The sequence below is a fragment of the Narcine bancroftii genome, chromosome 8, assembly GCF_036971445.1.
Source record: "Narcine bancroftii isolate sNarBan1 chromosome 8, sNarBan1.hap1, whole genome shotgun sequence".
Lineage (NCBI taxonomy): Eukaryota > Metazoa > Chordata > Chondrichthyes > Torpediniformes > Narcinidae > Narcine > Narcine bancroftii.
Window position 1 is genome coordinate 156,360,467 of NC_091476.1, and position 21,177 is coordinate 156,381,643.

General features: G+C 40.2%; 1 protein-coding gene across 2 annotated transcripts in view; it reads right to left on the bottom strand.

The window, feature by feature from the left end:
• Positions 1–1,148: 1,148 nt before the first annotated feature.
• Positions 1,149–21,177, bottom strand: part of LOC138741449 (sodium-dependent lysophosphatidylcholine symporter 1-like) — a 67,693-nt gene continuing 47,664 nt past the window's right edge. For both annotated transcript variants that reach the window (XM_069895567.1, XM_069895568.1), the window contains exons 8-14: positions 17,540–17,661; positions 15,707–15,790; positions 11,032–11,115; positions 9,891–10,003; positions 7,409–7,552; positions 3,059–3,235; positions 1,149–1,475 (exon numbers count right to left, since the gene is read on the bottom strand). In XM_069895567.1, coding sequence (XP_069751668.1) covers positions 1,421–1,475; positions 3,059–3,235; positions 7,409–7,552; positions 9,891–10,003; positions 11,032–11,115; positions 15,707–15,790; positions 17,540–17,661 — 779 coding nt within the window. In that variant the 3' untranslated portion in view covers positions 1,149–1,420. The remainder of the gene's footprint in view (positions 1,476–3,058; positions 3,236–7,408; positions 7,553–9,890; positions 10,004–11,031; positions 11,116–15,706; positions 15,791–17,539; positions 17,662–21,177) is intronic.

Sequence of the window (21,177 nt, forward strand, 5' to 3'; positions counted from 1 at the left end):
TTGCATAACCAATGCTGACACTTTGCGTTAGTTCAACTGACCCAAAAATGTTTTGCTGCTGATCTTCGTTTGTACTCAGCATCTGATGCCTCTTGTGTCAGTGTCCAACAATAGTTGGCCAGCATTGATGGATTCCAGTTGCCCTAATACCACTTTTCCATGGTCGCAACATCCTGGTAAAACCTTTCACCACGTTCATCACTGACTGCACCAGGATCAGCAGGGAAGAAGCCCAAGTGCAAATGAACTTTCAATGATGTGTCATATTTTGAGGTTTTGTATGCTCAAAGTAGACTGAAAATGTCACAAAAATAGGTTCTATCTAAAAAGCAGCACGTGGTAGGAAATATTTTTCAAGCAATTTCCATGATCAGCAGCCAAAATCCATAAAATACACCCAAAAGTGTTCAGATCTTTGTTGTCCCGTGTAATAGGACATTTAAATCAAAACTCTAGTGGGATGAATCAAATGGAAATACTGAAGTTTTTGAAGGGTTCATGACAATAAATCCTGGTCGACAATCTGAAGTACTTACAGGCTACAATGGGACCAGAGGATTTAGAAAAGAAACTCAATAGCAGCAATCAAAAAATTCTTATTCACAAATATAATTTCCAAGATTGGATCATCTAATGACACAAGCTGAATACTCATCATTCAAACAAGTGATAAAGGATAGAACGTAGACGACTGAGAGGGGACTTGATAGAGGTATTTAAAATTATGAAAGGAATAGATAGACTTGACATAAACAGGCTCTTTCCCCTGAGGGCAGGGGAGATTGGAACGACAGGCCATGAGTTAAGGGTAAGGGGGCAAAACTTTAGGAGAAATATTAGAGGTGGCTTTTTCACTCAGCGAGTGGTGGCAGAATGGAATGAACTTCCGAATGAGATAGTTGCGGCAGGGTCCCTTCTGTCATTTAAGAGAAGGTTGGATGTGTACATGGAGGTGAGGGGGTTGGAGGGTTATTGGCGGTGAGCGGGTGGTTTGACCTAGTGGAGTTGTTCTAGTGAACCGGTGCGGACTCGAAAGGCCGACATGGCCTGTTTCCGCTCTGTAAATGGTTATATGGATAGGTTCCAGGATTCCAATCTGCAAATGGCTGTTCTATTTGTGAAACCAAAAAATAACTCGAAATCTGTCAGTGATTTAGTATTTTATTGACAACTAATATTTTAATTCAAATATATACAGTAAATTTACATTAGACCAAGTTATATGTACAGTTTTTCTTGATTAGAATATACACTGTACAAATTCTGTTCAGTCTGAATAGAGTGTAAACATATTAAACAATGTGGAAGATGTTTTCTTCAATCCATTTGTTTGACTTATTTGGGTGATGTGTTGTTTTCACATTTTGATGCACACTGTACACAAATATTAAGGTGAGCTCTTTTTATCTGTAAATATTTGTTATATAATGCTGCAGAGCTCATTTGAATCTGTTTGAGAGTTTTGGACATCATCCCTGCAAAAAAGAAAGTAAAACAACAATGATGGGAAATAATCAATCACTCTGTGTAGCTCAAGTTGTTAAAGAACCACTTAATCCATTCCAGACCTTAAGGAATGCAGACCTGCCACTTTCAAGATATTGCTGGACAAATCCTGCCTCCCTCACTGTCATACATTTTTGCAGAAAAAAAATTACATCTGGTGGAGCCAAACAACACTGGTGCAAGTTCTCCAAAAGATGCAATTGATAACCAATTATGGTTTTTAGACTGCAATATTGGGGGGAGAGGGGGAAAAAAAATTGCAGGAAAAAATTAACCTAATTACTGCCGGGGTGGTCATTCACACTGGGCGACTTTTTAGACTGCAAGTACCTGAGTGCAGTAGTCCACATCTGGTGGCATCTGAACCATTCACATCACAACTTTGCATTCTCCCAAATAGTTCAAAGCTGAACATTTCTGTCAGTTCTTATCTTTTAAAAATATTTTTATTGAGGTTAATTTAAAAAAACCTGAATGCGACACTTCTAAATTGGGACAATGTTGCAATTCAAAGTGGTGCACAGAATACATACATCTAAAGTTAAATTATCTCACTTTTATTCTGATATGGATCCATTATGTGATAAGAGTAAAGTTTTTGAGGCTTCGCTGATCCACTTGTTCTGGGTTTGCCCTAGTTTAAAAAAATTTGGAAGAACTTTTTTCAAACTTTATCTGTGATTTTTAAGATCAGATAGAACCTTATTGGGTTCACTTAATCTCAAAAGCGAATCTTAGCTTTTACCTCTCTGATAGCTAGACAGGCAATTTTGATGAAATGGAAAGACAACGCTCCACCTACTCGTATTCAATGGTTACATGATATCTTTCCTAAGTTTAGGGAACAAAAATCATTATTAAAAATATAAAGTTTAATTTTCATAGGGACGTGGGCCCATTCATGGATAACTTTCGTAATTTAAAGAATTAAGGTGTTTCAATGCTCCTGAGATACGTTGTCTGGTTTCTGGAAGTTGTCATTTAATTCATATATATATCATTTACTTGCTTCGAGGAAGGGATTTGATTACATGTGTTTTTCTCCTTTTTTTCGTTTCTCTTGAGGCATATTAAATAAATGTGAGATTAATTGAAAATTGTATACATTGATTATGTTACAGAAGACAAAGTTAATATCTGAGAAGTATAAATTAGAAGTTAGTGGTTGTCAACCTTTTTCTTTTCACTCACATACCATTTTAAGTAATCCCCATGCCACAAGTGCTCTGTGATTAGTAAGGGATTGCTTAAAGTGGGATGTGAGTGGGAAGGGAAGGTTGAGAATCACTGCTCCAGACCCAATTGTTACTGAAACATTTTGCTTGAGAAAATGGTCATTGGGCCATTTCCTTTGGAGATATGAAACCGTGCACGTAGTAACAAGTCAATTAAAACAGTGGTTTTCAAACTTTTTCTTTCCACTCACATACCACCTTAAGCAATCCCTTACTAATCACAGAGCACTTACTTAAAGTGGTATGCTACTGTCCCAAGTTTAGGAGAGACGGTAGTTGTCAACCAAGAAAGGGAAATTCCTTCTTCCCAAACTCACCGCAAATCTTCAAGTGCTTTCTTGTTCTTCTTTCTAATTTCCTCATCAATTGGGTACAATTTGAAAAGGATAAGTCCAAGGATAATAAGGAATATTGGTGCTGGTGCAACTAACATCTTTAGGGTTAGGTGAACAGCTTCTGGCTGAACACATCCTCTGGTCAGGTACCCTGCAAAACTGGATGAGAAAAAGACAATGAGAACATTGCTGCAGTGAACATCCACTGCAGCTTCAGGCGGGACACCAGAGGTATCTTAGTTCAGAAAAAGGTGCCAAAAGGTGAATTCAATGGATTTAATGTCAAACATTTCATATTCCATTTAATTATATAAAAGTAGCAGCAGAATTTGTCTTGAAAGTAGCTGTGAGCTTTGAGAACTTCAGAACAAGCAGAAAACATTTTTGTTTTGCAAATATGGCTGCATAGAAGTAAAATTGTAGTGTCAAAGACATTATGGGTGATGAAAAGCACTTTCTTTTAAAGGAATCCATGTGTTTGATTCCATATCAAACAATTCCTAAAAATGAGGAGTGGGTATCATGTGATGGGGATGCCAATTTCCTTATATTCTCACACTGAATGTACAATAGGGCAAGGGGAATTGAAGCATATATTTCATCATGACGTGCTTGGAATCTTACATAGAAAACATAGAAACTAGGTGTAGGAGTAGGCCATTTGGCCCTTCAAGCCTACACCACCATTCATTTTGATCATGGCTGATCATCCACTCAGTACCCTGTTCCGTCTCTCTCTCCATACCACTTGATCCCCCTAGTCACAAGTACTAAATCTAACTCTCTTAAATATAGCTATGGAACCGGCCTCAATCACTTCCTGTGGCAGAGAATTCCATAAATTCACCACCCTCTGAGTGAAAAAAATTCTTCCTCATCTCAATCCTAAAGGACTTCCCCTTTATATTAAACTGTGACCCCTGGTTCTAGACTTGCTCAACATTGGGAACAATCTTCCTGCATCTAGCCTGTCAAATCCCTTAAGAATTTTGAACGTTTCTATCAAGTCTCCTCTTAATCGTCTAAACTCCAGCGAGTACAAGCTCAGTCGTTCTAGCCTTTCTTCACATGCAAGTCCCGCCATCCCTGGTATCAATCTGGTAAACCTTTTTTGCACTCTCTCTATGACAATGATGTCCTTTCTTAGATAAGGAGACCAAAACTGAACACAATACTCCAGGTGAGGTCTCACCAAGGCCCTATATAACTGCATCAATACCTCTCTGCTTAAAACACACAAAATACTAGCTTGGCAGCTTAAGACAGAACAAACTAAAAGAACGGTATTGGCATCAAGGAAAAAGGACAAACAAATTACATATAACTCAACGGAGATCAATGAAAACTTCAAAGAATTCTATGAGCAACTACATCGAACTGAGAACGAAGGGAAAGAGACAAAATAGATGAATTTCTAGCGAAAATTGAACTACCGAAATTGCAAGAAGAGGAGCAAAATAAATTAATAAAATCATTTGAAATAGAGGAAATACAGGATATATTTAAAAAACTACCGAACAATAAAATGCCGGGATAGAATGGACTCCCAATAGAATTCTATAAAACATTTAAAGACTTATTAATTCCTCCTCTCCTGGAAGTAATGAACCAGATTGAAGAAACACAAAACATGCCAGATTCATGCAATAATACTTTGGCTTGGCTTCGCGGACGAAGATTTATGGAGGGGGTAAAAAGTCCACGTCAGCTGCAGGCTCGTTTGTGGCTGACAAGTCCGATGCGGGACAGGTAGACACGATTGCAGCGGTTGCAGGGGAAAACAGTAATACCAAAGACGGAGAAAGATACACTAACACCAGCATCGTATAGACTAATATCTCTACTTAACACAGATTATAAGATAATAGCTAAACTATTAGCAAACAGATTGGCCGACTGTGTACCAAAAATAGTAAAACTAGATCAAACTGGATTTATTAAGATGAACAACGGACAATATCTGTAAATTCATTAACTTAATCCATGCAGTACAAGGAAACAAGACACCAACAGTGGCGGTTGCCTTAGATGCAGAGAAAGCCTTTGACAGAGTAGAATGGAATTATTTATTCAAAGTACTACAGAGGTTCAACCTACCAGAGAAATATATAAATTGGATTAAAGCATTATATAAGGGACCATTGGCGAAGGTGACAGTAAATGGATATATATCAAACCAATTTAAATTAAGCAGGTCAACTAGGCAGGGATGTCTACTATCTCCCTCACTGTTTGCATTAGCTATAGAACCACTGGCAGAACTGATAAGAACAGAAAATAAAATAAGAGGGATAAAAATAAGAGAAGGAATATAAAATCAGTCTATTTGCAGATGACGTCATAGCATACTTAACAGAACCAGAAATATCAATAAAAGAATACATAAGAAATTGGAAAGAATATGGAGAAGTATCAGGGTACAAGATCAATGCAAATAAAAGTGAAGCAATGCCAATGAATAATGCAAATTTCACAAAGTTTAAGAAAGAATCACCATTTAGATGGCAAACACAAGCAATCCGATACCTAGGTATTCAACTAGATAATAATCTATGCCATCTATACAAACTAAATTATCAGCCATTAATGAAGAAATTACAAGATGACTTAGAACATTGGAAAGATTTACCACTAACACTGATAGGAAGGGTAAATTGGATTAAAATGAATATCTTCTCAAGGATACAATACCTATTCCAATCGTTACCAATTTACCTAACAGAGAAATTCTTCAAGGAGCTAAAGAAAATAAGGAAATTCTGATGCAAAGGGGGGAAACCGAGGATAGTGCTAGATAAATTAACAGAATGGTACAAACAAGGGGGCTTAGAGCTACCAAATTTTAAGAATTATTGTAGAGCAGCACAATTAAGATACCTATCAGATTTTTATCAAACAAGGGAAAAACCAGATTGGACCAGATTAGAGCTAGATAAAATAGGGGAGATGGTACCTGAATATATACTATACAAGTGGGATGAAAAGCTGGTGCAACATAGGAATTCACCAGTACTGCACCATCTCCTCAACTTTGGAAGAAGATTCACGTAGAAAGGAATAAAACAAATTATCAACTACCAAAATTAATAATATTGACGCAAAATCACAATAGATAACCTTTTCTTTAGAGAATGGGAGAGAAAAGGGATCAAAAGAATAGAAAATTGTTTTTTGGGAAATAAATTATTATCTTTTGAACAAATGAAGGACAAATATGGTATAACTCACGGTACAATGTTTGCATACCACCAACTGAAAACCTACTTGAAGGACAAATTGGGAAGCAGGCTGAGGTTACCAGAAGGAAGCAATTTTGAATATGTGATTACAGACACAATGATAATTAAAAGATTTATAACATGTACATCATACTGCAAGAGAAAGAGAATAAGGAAACAAGCTGTAAACCCAAACAAAAATGGAACAAGATCTAAACATAAAGATAAAGAATGAAATATGGGAAAAGCTATGCTCCGGAACTATGAGAAATACAATAAACACGAGGTTACGCATGATACAATATAACTGGTTACACAGGCTATACACCACACCCCAAAAGTTAAATAAATGGGACCAAACAGTATCAGATAGATGTTTTCACTGTAAGAAGGAAACGGGAACAATTTGGGCATGTGAGAAAGTGGAAAAGTTTTGGGAAGATCTAAATCAGGTATTAAATAAAATCACAAAAAGCAACATACCAAAAAATCCAGAGATCTTTCTTCTAAGTAATATAAGAAGTAAAGAACTTGGACTCGATTTGGAGGGAGCACAAAAAAGATTTATTATGATAGCCTTAGCTGTAGCAAAAAAAATGTATTAGGTCAACCTGGAAATCAGAAGATAGCCTGAGAATACAGCAATGGTACATAGAAATTAATAAATGTATTCCATTGGAAAAAATAACATATAATTTAAGAAATAACATCACAGTATTCGAACAAATTTGGGAACTGTATATGGAACACAACAGAAAAGTCCTACCGTGGACCTCCACCCCCTAAAACGACAGAAGGAGAAGAAGGCGAAATGAACTGACCCAGTATGTAAAAGTAGATGACACAAATTTCTTGTTTATTTTCATTATGTGATGACATGTTGAACGTTGAGTGGGTGGGGAGGGGGGTGGGAAGGGAGGAGGGAAAAGGGGAGAAAATGACACTGTGTATATTCAAGAGGGTTCTGACAAGTTAATATTTGTCTATTGTTTTCAATCTGGGGTGCAAGCTAAACTGGCAGAATATACATTTCCAAGGGCTCATTTATTCAACTCAGCTAGTTTCCCCTGCTGAGATCATATTCTAATTGTGAAAGTAAATGGGAGTTACACACTCGAGGCTCAGTGTGGAGACGCCGAGGGACACTCCAGATGCAAACTTGGTGAAGAAGACGTAGAAGGAGTAAAAGATTGCTTCATGTCCCATGGACTCTGGGTTCTTCAGTCTGAAATCATCGACTACATCAGGTAACATTGACCTGTTAAGAGTGCAAATAGGGAATTAACAGAAGAAATATTTAGTGAGTGAAACCACTGGTCTTAATTATAGTTTTTTTTTAAAAAAATCAGCATTATATCATAACCTTTCCAATCAAGGCATCAAAATTATTATTCCTTTTACTTGATTGATCAAGTGAAACACAAAAGTCTACAGACGCCGTGATTGCAGTAAAAAAAACCACATAAATGCAGGAGGAACTCAGCAGGTCACGCAGTGTCCGTAGGAGGTAAAAATACATTTTCGACAGTTTGGGCCCGAGTCTTTCCTCAAGTGAAGAGTAAAAAAAACAGGCAGGTGCCTGAATAAATAAATAGCCAAAAGAGAGAAGGTGTTAATTGGATAGGGAGAAGAGGCCAGGAAAGAGGAACAGTGAGAATTGGTTGGGGGACGGGGCAGTTAGATGAATTAGGCAACATTATAATCTTCTGAATATTAAAATTAGAAGGAAATATCAATTACTCAGCCAGAATATTAGTGAAATGCTAAATATTTTGACAGATCAAATTCAGTTTTTCTTTGTTTCGTGGTCAAAAAGTCCTCACTGAATGTGGAATAAAGTCTGTGATTCTGACAGAAAGTTTGATCAAGGGTCATGTACAGTCCAGCCGTTCTCAATGGGGACATGCTCGTTCCCCCCAACCTTTTTATTCTGGGGGGGGGGGGGAGTGCCACAGTAAAGGGGACCATGGGCTAAATTAATATTTTTTTTAATGTAGTCAGTAGGAGAGAAATATAGAAGAAACTAACTAGACTGCTTCACAGGGAAGGGGGCCCCATAAACTTTGAGCAGAATCTTAAGGGGACAATAGCCATAATGGCTAATACACTCATGATTCTTGCCCAGGAGAGGGAGGAACCACCGTTTTTCAATGAAACCCGTGTTTTCAAGGCATCAAGCGATCGAAGGTAGGCAAGTTAATAAATAATAACACACCACTTGATATAATGTAATTTGTTCGCTCCACTGGGTGGGTGCACTTCCACGGGGGGGGGGGGGGTGTGCACTTCCACTGGGGGGGTGGGGGTGGGTGCACTTCCACTGGGGGGTGGGTGGGTGCACTTCCACTGTGGGAGGGGGGGTGCACTTCCACTGGGGGGGTGGGGGTGGGTGCACTTCCACTGAGGGGTGGGTGCACTTCCACGGGGGGGGGGGTGCACTTCCACGGGGGTGGGTGCACTTCCACTGGGGGGGTGGGTGCACTTCCACTGGGGGGGTGGGTGCACTTCCACTGGGGGGGTGGGTGCACTTCCACTGGGGGGGTGGGTGCACTTCCACTGGGGGGTGGGTGGGTGCCCTTCCACTGGGGGGGGGGTGGGTGCCCTTCCACTGGGGGGGGGTGGGTGCCCTTCCACTGGGGGGGTGGGTGGGTACCCTTTCACTGGGGGGGGGGGGTGCACTTCCACTGGGGGGAGGGTGGGTGCACTTCCACTGGTTTTGCACTTCCACTGGGGGGAGGGTGGGTGCACTTCCACTGGGGGGAGGGTGGGTGCACTTCCACTGGGGGGAGGGTGGGTGCACTTCCACTGGGGGTGGGGTGGGGGTGGGTGCACTTCCACAGGGGGGGTGCACTTCCACTGGGGGGTGGGGGCACTTCCACTGGGGGGGGGGGTGGGGGTGGGTGCACTTCCACAGGGGGGGTGCACTTCCACTGGGGGGGGGTGGGTGCACTTCCACTGGGGGGGTGGGTGCACTTCCACTGAGGGGGTGGGGGTGGGTGCCCTTCCACTGGGGGGTGGGGGGTGGGTGCCCTTCCACTGGGGGGGTGGGTGGGTGCCCTTCCACTGGGGGGGTGGGTGGGTGCCCTTCCACTGGGGGGTGGGTGGGTGCCCTTCCACTGGGGGGTGGGTGCCAGTGCCCTTCCACTGGGGGTGGGTGCCCTTCCACTGGGGGGTGGGTGCCAGTGCCCTTCCACTGGGGGTGGGTGCCCTTCCACTGGGGGGTGGGTGTACTTCCACTGGTTTTGCACTTCCACTGGGGGGAGGGTGTGTGCACTTCCACTGGGGGGAGGGTGGGTGCACTTCCACTGGGGGGTGGGTGGGTGCACTTCCACTGTGGGAGGGGGGTGCCCTTCCACTGGGGGGTGGGTGGGTGCCCTTCCACTGGGGGGTGGGTGGGTGCCCTTCCACTGGGGGGTGGGGGTGGGTGCCCTTCCACTGGGGGGTGGGTGGGTTCATTTCCACTGGGGGGGGGGTGGGTTTACTTCTTGGGCCCACAGGGAAAAAAAGCTCAGTGGTTTGTTTCACCAGATGCTTGCTTGAGCAGAACTACAAAGCCAGGAGCAACAGTTGGGCATTACCGAGTCAATCTCACTTACCATGGCAACAGGAAAGCAGCAGCCACACTCATTCCAGAGGCAAATGACACAACATATGCCACAATTAGGTTCTCCTTCACCAGAACGTTCAGGATAAGAAATGGGACTGCAGACTGCAAAAGGGTTGAGCAAAGATGCACTCATTAGAATTCCATTGGAGGCTGAGACAATACAATAAAACTTAACCGAGGTTGCAGTCTTGGAGCAGAGATCCAAAAACAACGGTTCCGCTTGTTCACGGTCCCCTTTAGTATTGATAAGTGAGACACGATGGCCTTGATTTCCTCTTGTACTCAGCCTGTCATATAACATTGGTTGAACTGAATAGCAATGTTACCAGCAAGTGGGAAACTAGGATGGTTATCTGGGGTCAAACTAAACTGAACAATTGCGCATTGAATCAGGATGCAATGGACTCTTTCACAATCTGATAAGAAAAAAAAATTGTCTTGGATCATTTCCAGAATTCAAAAGGGAAAGAGTGAAACACCAATCCAGTGATTGAGAAGGCAAAGGTTGAGGATATAAACTTCAGTGAAAATGAGCAGCTCTGCAGTTTAGATTGCTCAACTTTAGTGTCTGGTCATTATTAGGCCATGAGGCAACTGCAAAATAAGCAAGAGAGATCCAATAATATTTGAAAAGGGGACACACAGAATTCAACATCTTCACATAGGAAACCTCAAATTGGTGACAGAATTGAAGACTATTGACTGCAAATATTAAAGTTTTGACCTGTATTGTTATTTATCTTGAATGAAAACAAGATATAGCCTGCCCCTTTTATTGATATTTTGACGAACATTAAGGTTGGGCAATTGGAGATTTGTACATTAGACAAGAAGCAAAGACATTCCTTTTCAACATCTTGTTGCAGCATCTGTTCACAAAAATAATGCAGTTCCATAGGTAAATCACAGATGCAGCAGGTAACTCTTTTCCAAGATGTGATAGCAATAATTTTCTGGGACAGTCTGAAGAAAATTAAAATCGGAGTTGATATGCTGGAGCCAGGCAATGGATATCTGACTGTACAGGCTGGGCATGAGGAAGGTTTTATCTGGTTGTCAACAATGTTTATATGCCCCAGTCAGAAGGAAAAAGATTTATCACAAGCCCACACCACATTGCTTGTACTTACCGAGATGCCAACATACACAGCAGTTTTCTTGCCAAATCTGGTCAAAAACCATTGCCAAAAAGGAATGGTCAATGTTGCAGAAAGCTGAAAAAGAGTGAGTTTTTACTGCATGTAACAATATTAATATTTGGGGAGAATTTATAAGATTTAGAGTAGGTCACATACATTCACACATTTTAAAACAGATCTTATTTGAAAGACTGAAGAATTCACTTTGCAGGATCTCTGGAGAATGTAAGCCACCTTTCACAAGTAGGTGTTAAAATTGAACTTTGGTCATAAAATTCTTGACCATTGTCTTGCTGGAGTCATGTTGTCTATTGTACCCTTTCTGCAAAAGTATTTATAGAAAGGTCAGTCCTGGATTGTTTACCTAAGATAACAACAGATGGGAGCAGAAGGAACTCCTGTTTGCTGGAGAAGGTGGGGGTTTTGCAAGACATGAGTCACATGCTCTCTTTGGAGTTGGAGTTAGAAAGGAGAGTTGAGTTAACAGCTCAAACAGTCAGTGTGTGGGACACTGACAAGTAACTGAAAAGTGCAATCCAGGGAAAACTGTTTGAAACTGATGAAAGCAAGTTCCAGAGCAGTAGATGGCTGGAAGTGCTATCTGTCTGATGTTTCTCTTGAAATAGAGGAAGGAATGGAACTCTCTGGTAGCTTGAAGAAAGAGGCTACCATCTAGAAGACCCTGATGGGGCAAGTTTCATCAGTGAGACCCTGAGGTGACAGGTGGTGGTACCTCAGTTGTGGAAATCCTGGAGGAACAAACATCTCTCTGCAAACCCTACAAGAACCTTCCTGAGCGGTAACCATTTACCTTCTGAGCACCAAAGCCTGGTGAACTTTATACATGTTAAATTCTGTGCACAGTATGGTGATTGCCTGCAACCAGAGAACTTGGAAGAAGTGAGATTGAATTGTGAACCAAAGAACTCTTCTTGAATTTACACACACATTACATACATGTGCGCTTAGAATTAGAAGGGGGTTAATTTGGGTTAGTTAAGTATAGAGTTAAGTTAACGTTTGACTCTATTTTCATGTTTGAAGTTGATTAAAAATAACTTTTGTTTTAAAAGCCACTTGTCTTGGTGAATGTCAATTGCTGCTGGGTTTTGGGATCCTTTGGGCTCAGAACATGCATCACAGATATATGTGGACTTTGAAAATGCACATTCGTACACAGTTCAATGCTGTTTGTAAAATAACCCTCTGGTCTTTAAAAAAACTGACTTGGGGTATAAGAAGTTCATTAGAAAGTGCCCATGTTTGCAGAAAAGGGACAGAATAGTCTCACCCCGAAAATGCTGAGAAGAGCATCCTTGCATTCAGTTCAAAAATAGAATGGCTCTCTCCAAACAGAAAGAACACAGAACAATGCAGTATGAAGCCCTTGGTTCACAATGTTGTACCGACCTATATAAACCTACAGTACAATCAATCTCTCTCTCTTCTCTCTTGCATAGTCCATAACCCCCATTACATCCATGTGCCATCTGCTAAATGTTCCTCTAATGTATCAGGTTCACTTGCTACCCCAGGCAATGCATTCCTGGTACACACTACTCAAAAAAAAACCCTACCTCTGACATCTACCCCAAACATTTATTCACTCACCTTAAACAGATGTCCTCTGGTCTTGACTGCTGTCTATTTTTTCTATCCCCCACTATAATTTCTATTTTTGACCAATTTATCATGGAGGGGAGAAAATAAAATTAAAAAAAAGGATAAATCAATGTTGTACATCAATTCTAGTTTATGAGAAGGTCACTCCAGTCAGTTGGTTATACAGCACTCAACATGCACCCAAGTGTTCAGCAAAACATCTGTTCAAATCCTTTATGTGTGCAAGAGTAACCGTATAAACTAGATTATTTAACTATCTTTAGAGAAAATTGTATCTATAGGAAATTGTTATCAATCTTCCCACCAAAAAGTTGAGGTTCCAACAGAATTAATATCACTGCATTTTTTTTTAAAGTTCATTTTCTTCTCAGCCCATGATTTCTGCTGGTAATTTGAAAAATCTCAAAGGAATTAGCTCACTTCAATTCCCCTTTTTTTTCTTCCCCATGACCAATGTCTTTACATCATCTCTTGGTAAGAATCATTGATAGAATCCCATTCCTTTGTTTCAATAAAATGCCTTTATCAGCAATAGTATTCACAAGGAAAGCCACAACAGTTCCCCACCAGCCGATCAAGCCACAACAATCTCAAGTTGACAGTTACATTGTGGGCTTAACCAAATGCACCCTTACTGTATCTACAAAAGGCTCTTTGAAACACTGTTTTCAATACAAAAGCACCAAGTTAAGTTACCATTATAAAACTACGGCAATTGAGCAATGATAATGAAGACCAGAATAGTGAAGAAGGACTCAAAAGGAAGGTCTCCAACCCTGGAACCAAAAAGCTAATGCACATGCACTCCAAGCACAAGCTGCCTCAGACTCTGTGTCCCTTGCCCTGAATTTGAATGATCTCTTGGGCCCCACATTCAGCATTGAATAGGGTTTGTATAGCAGAATGCATATGCATTTCCCTATATTGCAACTCCTGGGAAACAGCAGAACAAAGGCATTACTGTTTAGCTCATGGACACCCACACAACTCTTCACTATCTGTTAAATGCGGATGCTTCCAGTTACAACTGAAAGGAATAGATTTTTGTAATGCAAAGTCGTTCCTTGCAATCTAATGGTTCTTACAAGTCTTGAAATTATACACATTTAAATTTGGTGAGTTCTCCAGACTAAAAAAGCACATAGAGCAATATTACATGTCCATGCATTTTTTTTCTGCTGTTAAAGGAATACTGGATAAAGCACCACTTGTGTGTCCATCTCCTGTTCATTATTTTTTGCTTCAATTAACTATAGAAATACTCGTGCATCAGTGTAGAGCAGCGTTTCTCAACCTTTTTACCCTTGTGGAGTCCTTGAAATAGTTTTCATGTCTCAGGGAACCCCTGCATAAAAATTATTATATACCATTATTAATATCTATCTCTTTTATATATTTTTAAAATCGTAGTTCATGTGGTAAACATTATAATTTTTTTGGATAACTTGTTTAAGGGGGAAAAAAAAGACCCCTTTTTTGTCAAATTTATTGGCAGTGCAAAAAAAAAATCATACTGCTCATTTATGAGATCTCACATTGAGATTTTCATTTTAAATTATATAAAAGGTTCAAGCCTTTATTATAATAATCAAGGATTTTCCAACAATATGCCATCCGTGTATAGTAAAATCACGAATATAAAATTAAACAAAAATCACTAAAAAATACATTAGATATTTATTTATCACTGTTTCTCACGGAACCCCTAGTGACCTCTTGCAGAACCCTGGGGTTCCGGGGAACCCTGGTTGTCAAACACTAGAGCAATTCACACCATCAGCAAGGGATTACTAAAGAAAGCTCAGAGCCCTTCATAACCCTTTCACCATTTTAACCTTTTGATCTCACACCCTGCTATTGGTCACTGAACACTGCCTGCAACCTGCTTTCTCTGAATTGCAGGGCTTGGCTCTGATAGAACCAGCATTCTCCATGCGCTCCCCTCGCGTCATTGCAATGCATTTTGCTCACGTTTCAGAGAGTGACATTTCTTTTCCTCAGACCGAAGTCTCAACAAAAACAGACCGAAACATCGCAAGCCTTAGGGCCATTTCATTTAGAGGCTCAAAGGGACAAATATTTAAAGTCTTTTCAAACAATGCATCGATCATATCCGAAGGACAGTTTCCACTTTCTAAACTGACTTTAATAGGTGTTTCCTTCCAGTGAAAATTGCACTTCTTTAAATTGACTTATTTTATAGGTAAGACACCACTTCCCCAATTGTCCTGAAGGGTTGTAGTTGACAGTGACAAAGAAGGATTGGTGATACACTTCCAAGTGTGGATGGTGTACAACTTGGGGAAAAGCTGCATGGATGGAGGTGTTCCTGAAGCCCTGTTATGGTGGTGGTGGGTGGGGGTAGCGGGAAAGAAACTGCAAAGTTCTGTTAGAGAAGACCAGCAGTGCAGTCTGTGGACATAGCACTGGTGGTCAAGGCAGTGAATGTTCAGGGTGGTGGTGGACAATCAATCTGCACACGTGCATCTTTTCTCACCTCCAATCTTCAAATAATTTAATTTTTAAATGTAAACTTTCTGCGTCATTCTCAAAGACAAAGGCAGAGGTTTACCCCAGAACCTGATTTTCATCATGTCCAGTTTTTGCTTCTCAATTGTGACAGGTGAGAATGGGGAATTTTATTGATGAAGAGGACCAACCTACAAAGGTCTTGGTCTTTGCAAAGGATTAATATCCTTACAAAAGCAACAACACTGGCTTCAGCACAAAGCTAATGCAATTTTAATTTAATTTTCCTGTTCCCAGCTAAGATAATTTAGTTACATTGAGAATTTCACTAATCACAAGTACAGTAATACTCCTTATGGGAATGGTCAGTCTATATTATGCTCTGGTGATTAAATGATCGCCAAAAGTAAGAAGCCTGATATAGAATAAAGCACACTTCAGATGTGACTGCACTTTTGAAATGATTTCTATTAAACAATTTGCTACTGGGATAAGTGTTGTGCATCGGTCAATTGCTTAAATTACATCACACTTTTTTTTCTTCCTGAACACAAATGCAGTCTTTAATTCTTACCATGATAACCAGCAGAATGTTTTGGAAGTCATTTGGAAATCCCAGAGTGTAGGAACAATAGAGCGCATAATTCCCTTCCAGCAACTAAAAGAAGAACATAGGTTTTTTTTGTAAGATAACCTGATACAAATCTTGAGGAGTAACAAGTCTCTGAAGCCCTGACTCTGAAGCAGGGCATTTCTTTTGTGAAAGATTATTCAAACACTGGCAAAAGCTACATATTAAAATTTCCCACTTTCTCTTCCCCAACTTCTGCATCTTAAAAACATTGCTGTAATTACCCATGAAAAATTCTACTGCAGCCATCTATTTATTGATGCGTCTACACCTCATGCACATTTCGCAAGGATATTCCTGGTCGTTTCAATTAGTTTATTGCAACCACATATTAGTTAAAAATGAACAATCAGAAATGCTCCCTAATGCATCTTTAAATAATAGATGGTGGTGTTTATGGTGAGTTAGAAAATAGAACATTACCTCACAGTCCCTTCGGCCTCGATGTTGTGCCGACCTATATATTCCTACCAAAATAAAAACCAAACCCTCCCTACCTCATAACATTCTTTTTCTTTCATCCATGTGCCTGTTTAAGAGTCTCTTAAATGCCCCTAATGTTCCAGTTTCCATTCCACCCCTGGCAATACATTCCAGGCATCCACAACTGTAAAAACCCTACCTCTGATGTCTCCCCTAACTGTTCCTCCCTTCACTTTGTACAAATGTCCTTTGGTGTTTGTTACTCCCACCCTGGGAAGAAGATGCTGACTGTCTACCTAATCTATGCCTCTTGTAGCAAGACCTCTATTAAGTCACCTCCCATCCTTCTTCACTCCTTTTAAGACACATTTTCCTCATAAAACTCAATTAGGCTTGTAAAGCACACAAAGGTAATGCATTAATAAAAATGGGCCGGCTGGTTCAGTGCTGTTCCAACTCTGCAATGCCCACCATCCTGGCAATAAACAACCTGACAAATTGAAGATTTAGTCATCGCTTGTGGGCAAGACCAGGAATTTCACACAGGCCCTGGGTCCAAAAGTGGCAAGTTAAGGGTTGATACAAAGAGGCGGCACCTGCTCTTCAAAAGATTTATCCAACACGCTCACTCCATCACTCCTCCCCCTTCAGCACATCTTTTGTGAAGCCAGAGTACAATTCCTTTTTTGGAGCTGGAAGCTGCTATTTTTTTTTAAAGTTTCTATAATATTCTATACTTGAATTAGCACAAATTGGATTTTAGTCACAAATCTCCAACTTTCTCCAATCTTTGAGGCTCTGGAACATATTCTCTCTCCAGACTGGATCACATCACCCCTAAAGGTCTTATCAAATGGCTATGTGGATTTTTACACCTACACAAGCTTTGATGCTTGTGTGACGTGCTGTGTGACTACTGTGTTATCCCACCTCATCTTCTGAGTTTCATGTACTGATGATGCCCAGCTCCTTGTGAGACCCGGGGCTTTGGGTGAGATAGACATCCCTTAAGCTACTTACTGTTTTTGGTTCCCATTCCTTCAAGCCTGGAATAACTAACTCCCACATCAGACCCCATTCCTCTTCTCAATGGCCAGATGAAACCAAGATATTTATTACAGTTTGTGTACCTGCTGAAGACAGAACTCAACTCATATATTGACAAAGGGCTCAAGCCTGAAGCCTTGTGAAACAAAGTACCCTGTTTGTTTCCCCAGCTTTGTGTTTTTCCTTCAACCCCATTGTCTGCAGACTTTCATGTTTTACTACAGAGGTCAACGTTCAGGTCTACACCTCTCCTGCACTTTAAAGCCTCAGACCATAGAATATCCTATTCAAAAATAATATTCTTACCATAAAAGCTAATGAGGTAAACAGGAAACCAATGATCAGCTTCACATAAGGTCCATGACTCATGACAAGTTTCAATCCTTTCCAAAAAGAGAACGGTTTCTGTGTCTTTCTATTATGTGGATCTAGATGCAAAAGATAAAAGAGTAAAGTCAACATGAAGTTCAAACCAACTGTTCCTACTTTATTCGGGCCCTTTTGCAATGGCACTTTCTTTACATCCATGTTCAAGGGCTTCTGGACTATTAGTTTTGTATGATCTCTATTGTTCAGATTTAGATTTCTCATTCCTTAAAATCTTCAACTCAGTATTAATTATTTCATAAATTTTCAGAATGAAGACCACATGGAAATAAATCCAATTCTCTTCCATGATATTTGATGTGAAATCAATTGCTCCCTGCAAGATGTTTATTTAGATCTTTCCATTTTAGATGGGAGTGTTAAAAATGTAGCAAAAGCAGTCATCATGAACATTTGAGCATCCAGAATATACAATTCCTTTGAAGATGCATTTTCTTCACCAATCAGCAGGAACTTCTATTAAAAATACTCTTGCAATAATTTTTAGGCCTCCTTAAATACACATGCCCCACCAGAAGCAAAGAAGATGGCCTACGTGTGCTAAAATACATCGACTTAAGCCGTTGGCAGGAAAGATGGCCATATTAATTCTCACCGCCAGTCTTTCTGCTGAATAGTTCCCAAGCCAACCAGCAGGGGAAGTGCTTTGTTAAAACTTAGCTCTCCTTTCTACACCCCCCGCCCCCCCCATCACCACAATGGATCAATACAGAAGACACAAGTGAGGGCAAAGTGAAACCTTGCAATGTTTAGAAATGGAGGAAGTTGCAAAAACGAGCCTTTCTATATCTGAACCTGCTTTTAGCTTCCAAATTTTGAATAATAGTTGTTAAGGAATTAATTTTCCACTGTTCTGATGTTTTGGGTGTTTATTTTAAAAATTAACCCATTACAAAATAGTAGGGGAGGGAGGTACCATGTGAATGCAGAGCTAGCGGAAAGGGAGAGACAGAGCTAAAGAAAAGACAAAGGGCTAGGGAAAGGGAGAGATGGTGAGGGGGGTGGGGGCTAACGGAAACTTGTTAAAGAGTGCCCAAATGGAACATGCTGTCATGAAGTCAGTACATCTTGCTTCCCCTGCTACCAATTTCATAATTACTTTTGTCTGCCTTGTATTTGATGCCATTACATTAAATTTAAGACACAAAGGAAGTGGAACTATTTCATTACTTGCTTACTCCTGGCTCGAAAACTGGCACTAGAGCAGTCATGAATGCACAGCAATGACATTAGATAGAAATAACAAAGTGTACATTAACCATGCAGCATCTATAATCTTCACTAACTGTGAAACACAAATTACAGTAAAATCCACATTATTCTAAATTCAAACAACCCACAAGAAAAAAATAAATAAAAGGAATAAGAATACAATAATAGATTAAAAAAATACACAAGTTTAAAATTGCAGAAGTAAATATTCTCTGAAGTAACACAAAACTTTTGGTGGAGATGGGAGCAAATACTCAGCCAGCAGACTGCCTTGGTCGTGCTTTGCTCATAGCAGCTGTTTGAATAAAGTTGTGTTTGAATAAAATGGCATCACCCAGGATGAAGAGTTGGTTGATGCTGCTTGCTGTTGAGGGTGACTCCCCCAAAGTATTTCCTTATCCCTGCTTAGTAAGATTCTTTATCTTTATTAGTATATTAGTAAGGCTTTATCTGTAAACTGGGGGTGGGGAGATTAATTAATTATCTATAATGTTATTGTTTGTCTTTCAGACAGCTCCATGGAAGAAGGGGACCCTGCAGGTGCAACGATGGTTAAATATTTTGAAAGAATATGACTGAAAATAAAGCAAAATACATTATGGTTACATATATATATTCATGCAAGTTCAGTGGAAATACAGTATAGATTTTTTTCTATTTTAAATTGTTTATTCTTAATGCAGATATAATAGTTAGACATTGTAAGAGTGAGCCTCAAACAACCTGAAAATTTGCTTAACCGGCATCTACCAATTCCCGTAGGTGCCGGATACCAGGGGTTTTACTGTATTTTAATTGATCTTTAATCAATATAAAAGTGTTCCTGGAGGTGATCACAACAATTGCTCTTTCTTTGAGCACATTCAAGAATTGGCCAGTTGCTCCAATGAAATCCCAGTAGACATCTTCATGTCCCATTGTGGGATCCCCATGACTGGTCAGAACCAGACCCTGGACAGCCATGCCAACCGCATCACATTTTGCTGCGTTAAAGAGAAATTTGCAGCAAAGGGGAGAAAATCAGCTTTGAAGAGTTTTGATGCGAGCACACTGGAGTGTAGAAATGGGAAAGAGTGAACAGGAATTGGAGGAGCACACCTAATTTTCCATCTGGGCACTCTCTAGCCAGATGGTGTACACATAGACTTCACTGGTTTCTGCTAACCTATTCCCTGTTCTTCCTCTTCCCTCCCTCTCTTCTTTATCCAGTTCTCCAACCCTTTCCCTCTCCATTCACTGAGCCATCCCTCCTCCCTTTGTTTGCTCTTGTGCCCTCCCTTATCCACCTGTGGGACTGTGCTCCTCCCTCTGCCCCTCTCGCCCCATTTTGTTTGAGCCTATATTTTGTCCACATCTCTATCAAACCCAAAATGCTGGTTATGTATCTTTCTTTGCTCTATAAAGTATTCTGTTTCACTGGCTGAGTTTATCCAGCATTGCTTTTATGTAAGATGGAGCCCCTGTTTTCTGTGTCATGTAATTAGAAAATTAGGCTGATTGGCAGAAATTCTGGCAGGAATATTTTGTTATAATTTTGAGATAATTGAGGAATCTGCCTTTAGTTTAATGCATCGGCCAAAAAGTGACTTTGCCAAGTCTGCAGATTACGCCTCACAGGCGCAATCAAGGAGCAGGATTTTCTTATCCTCTTATATAAAGTGGCTCTGAATGCCAATAGAGTGAGGAAGTTTGCCTTGTCTAGTCTTTTGTACAAGATTTAAATTTTTTTTAAACAGTTACTTTGTGACTTCTTTTAAAAGCCAGGACTTTTGACCAATTGAAAACAGAGTAATTAAAGAGAACCACATGAGGTGTTTTATGCCTCGTAGATCATAAACTGCTCAATTATCAGTTGAACAGCCTGTGTTCATTGTAAGAGGGTACAGAACTCCATGTTCTTTACTAAATAATTCATCTCCACCAGTTAAGTGTCCAGAGGGCTTAACTTTTAACCTTGTGGAACATGTCATAAATCCCATTACACAAGAGTTTAGGCTGATTCTTGAAAAAAGGAGGAGCCAGTGATTGGGGCGAATACAAAATCACTTTCAAAGTGTTAGAATGGTCACACAATAGGGCAGTGGCTGCTTTAGAACTTCATCATTACCTCTGGTAAGCCAGCAGCTGTGATTGGAACACTCCAATTGCCACGTTGACAAAGGGTGGTTCTTGGCCATCATATCTGACCAATGGTAGACCTAAATCTTTTTAAAGACCCAGCCTTTATCAACTTCACGGGGCTCTTTCACACCTTAAAATAGGAAACCATGAGAGAAAGTGAGAAACTGAACTCAAAATTCCTCCCTGGAATCAGAAGCCGCTTTCAGGTGGCCAGAATACTTGAC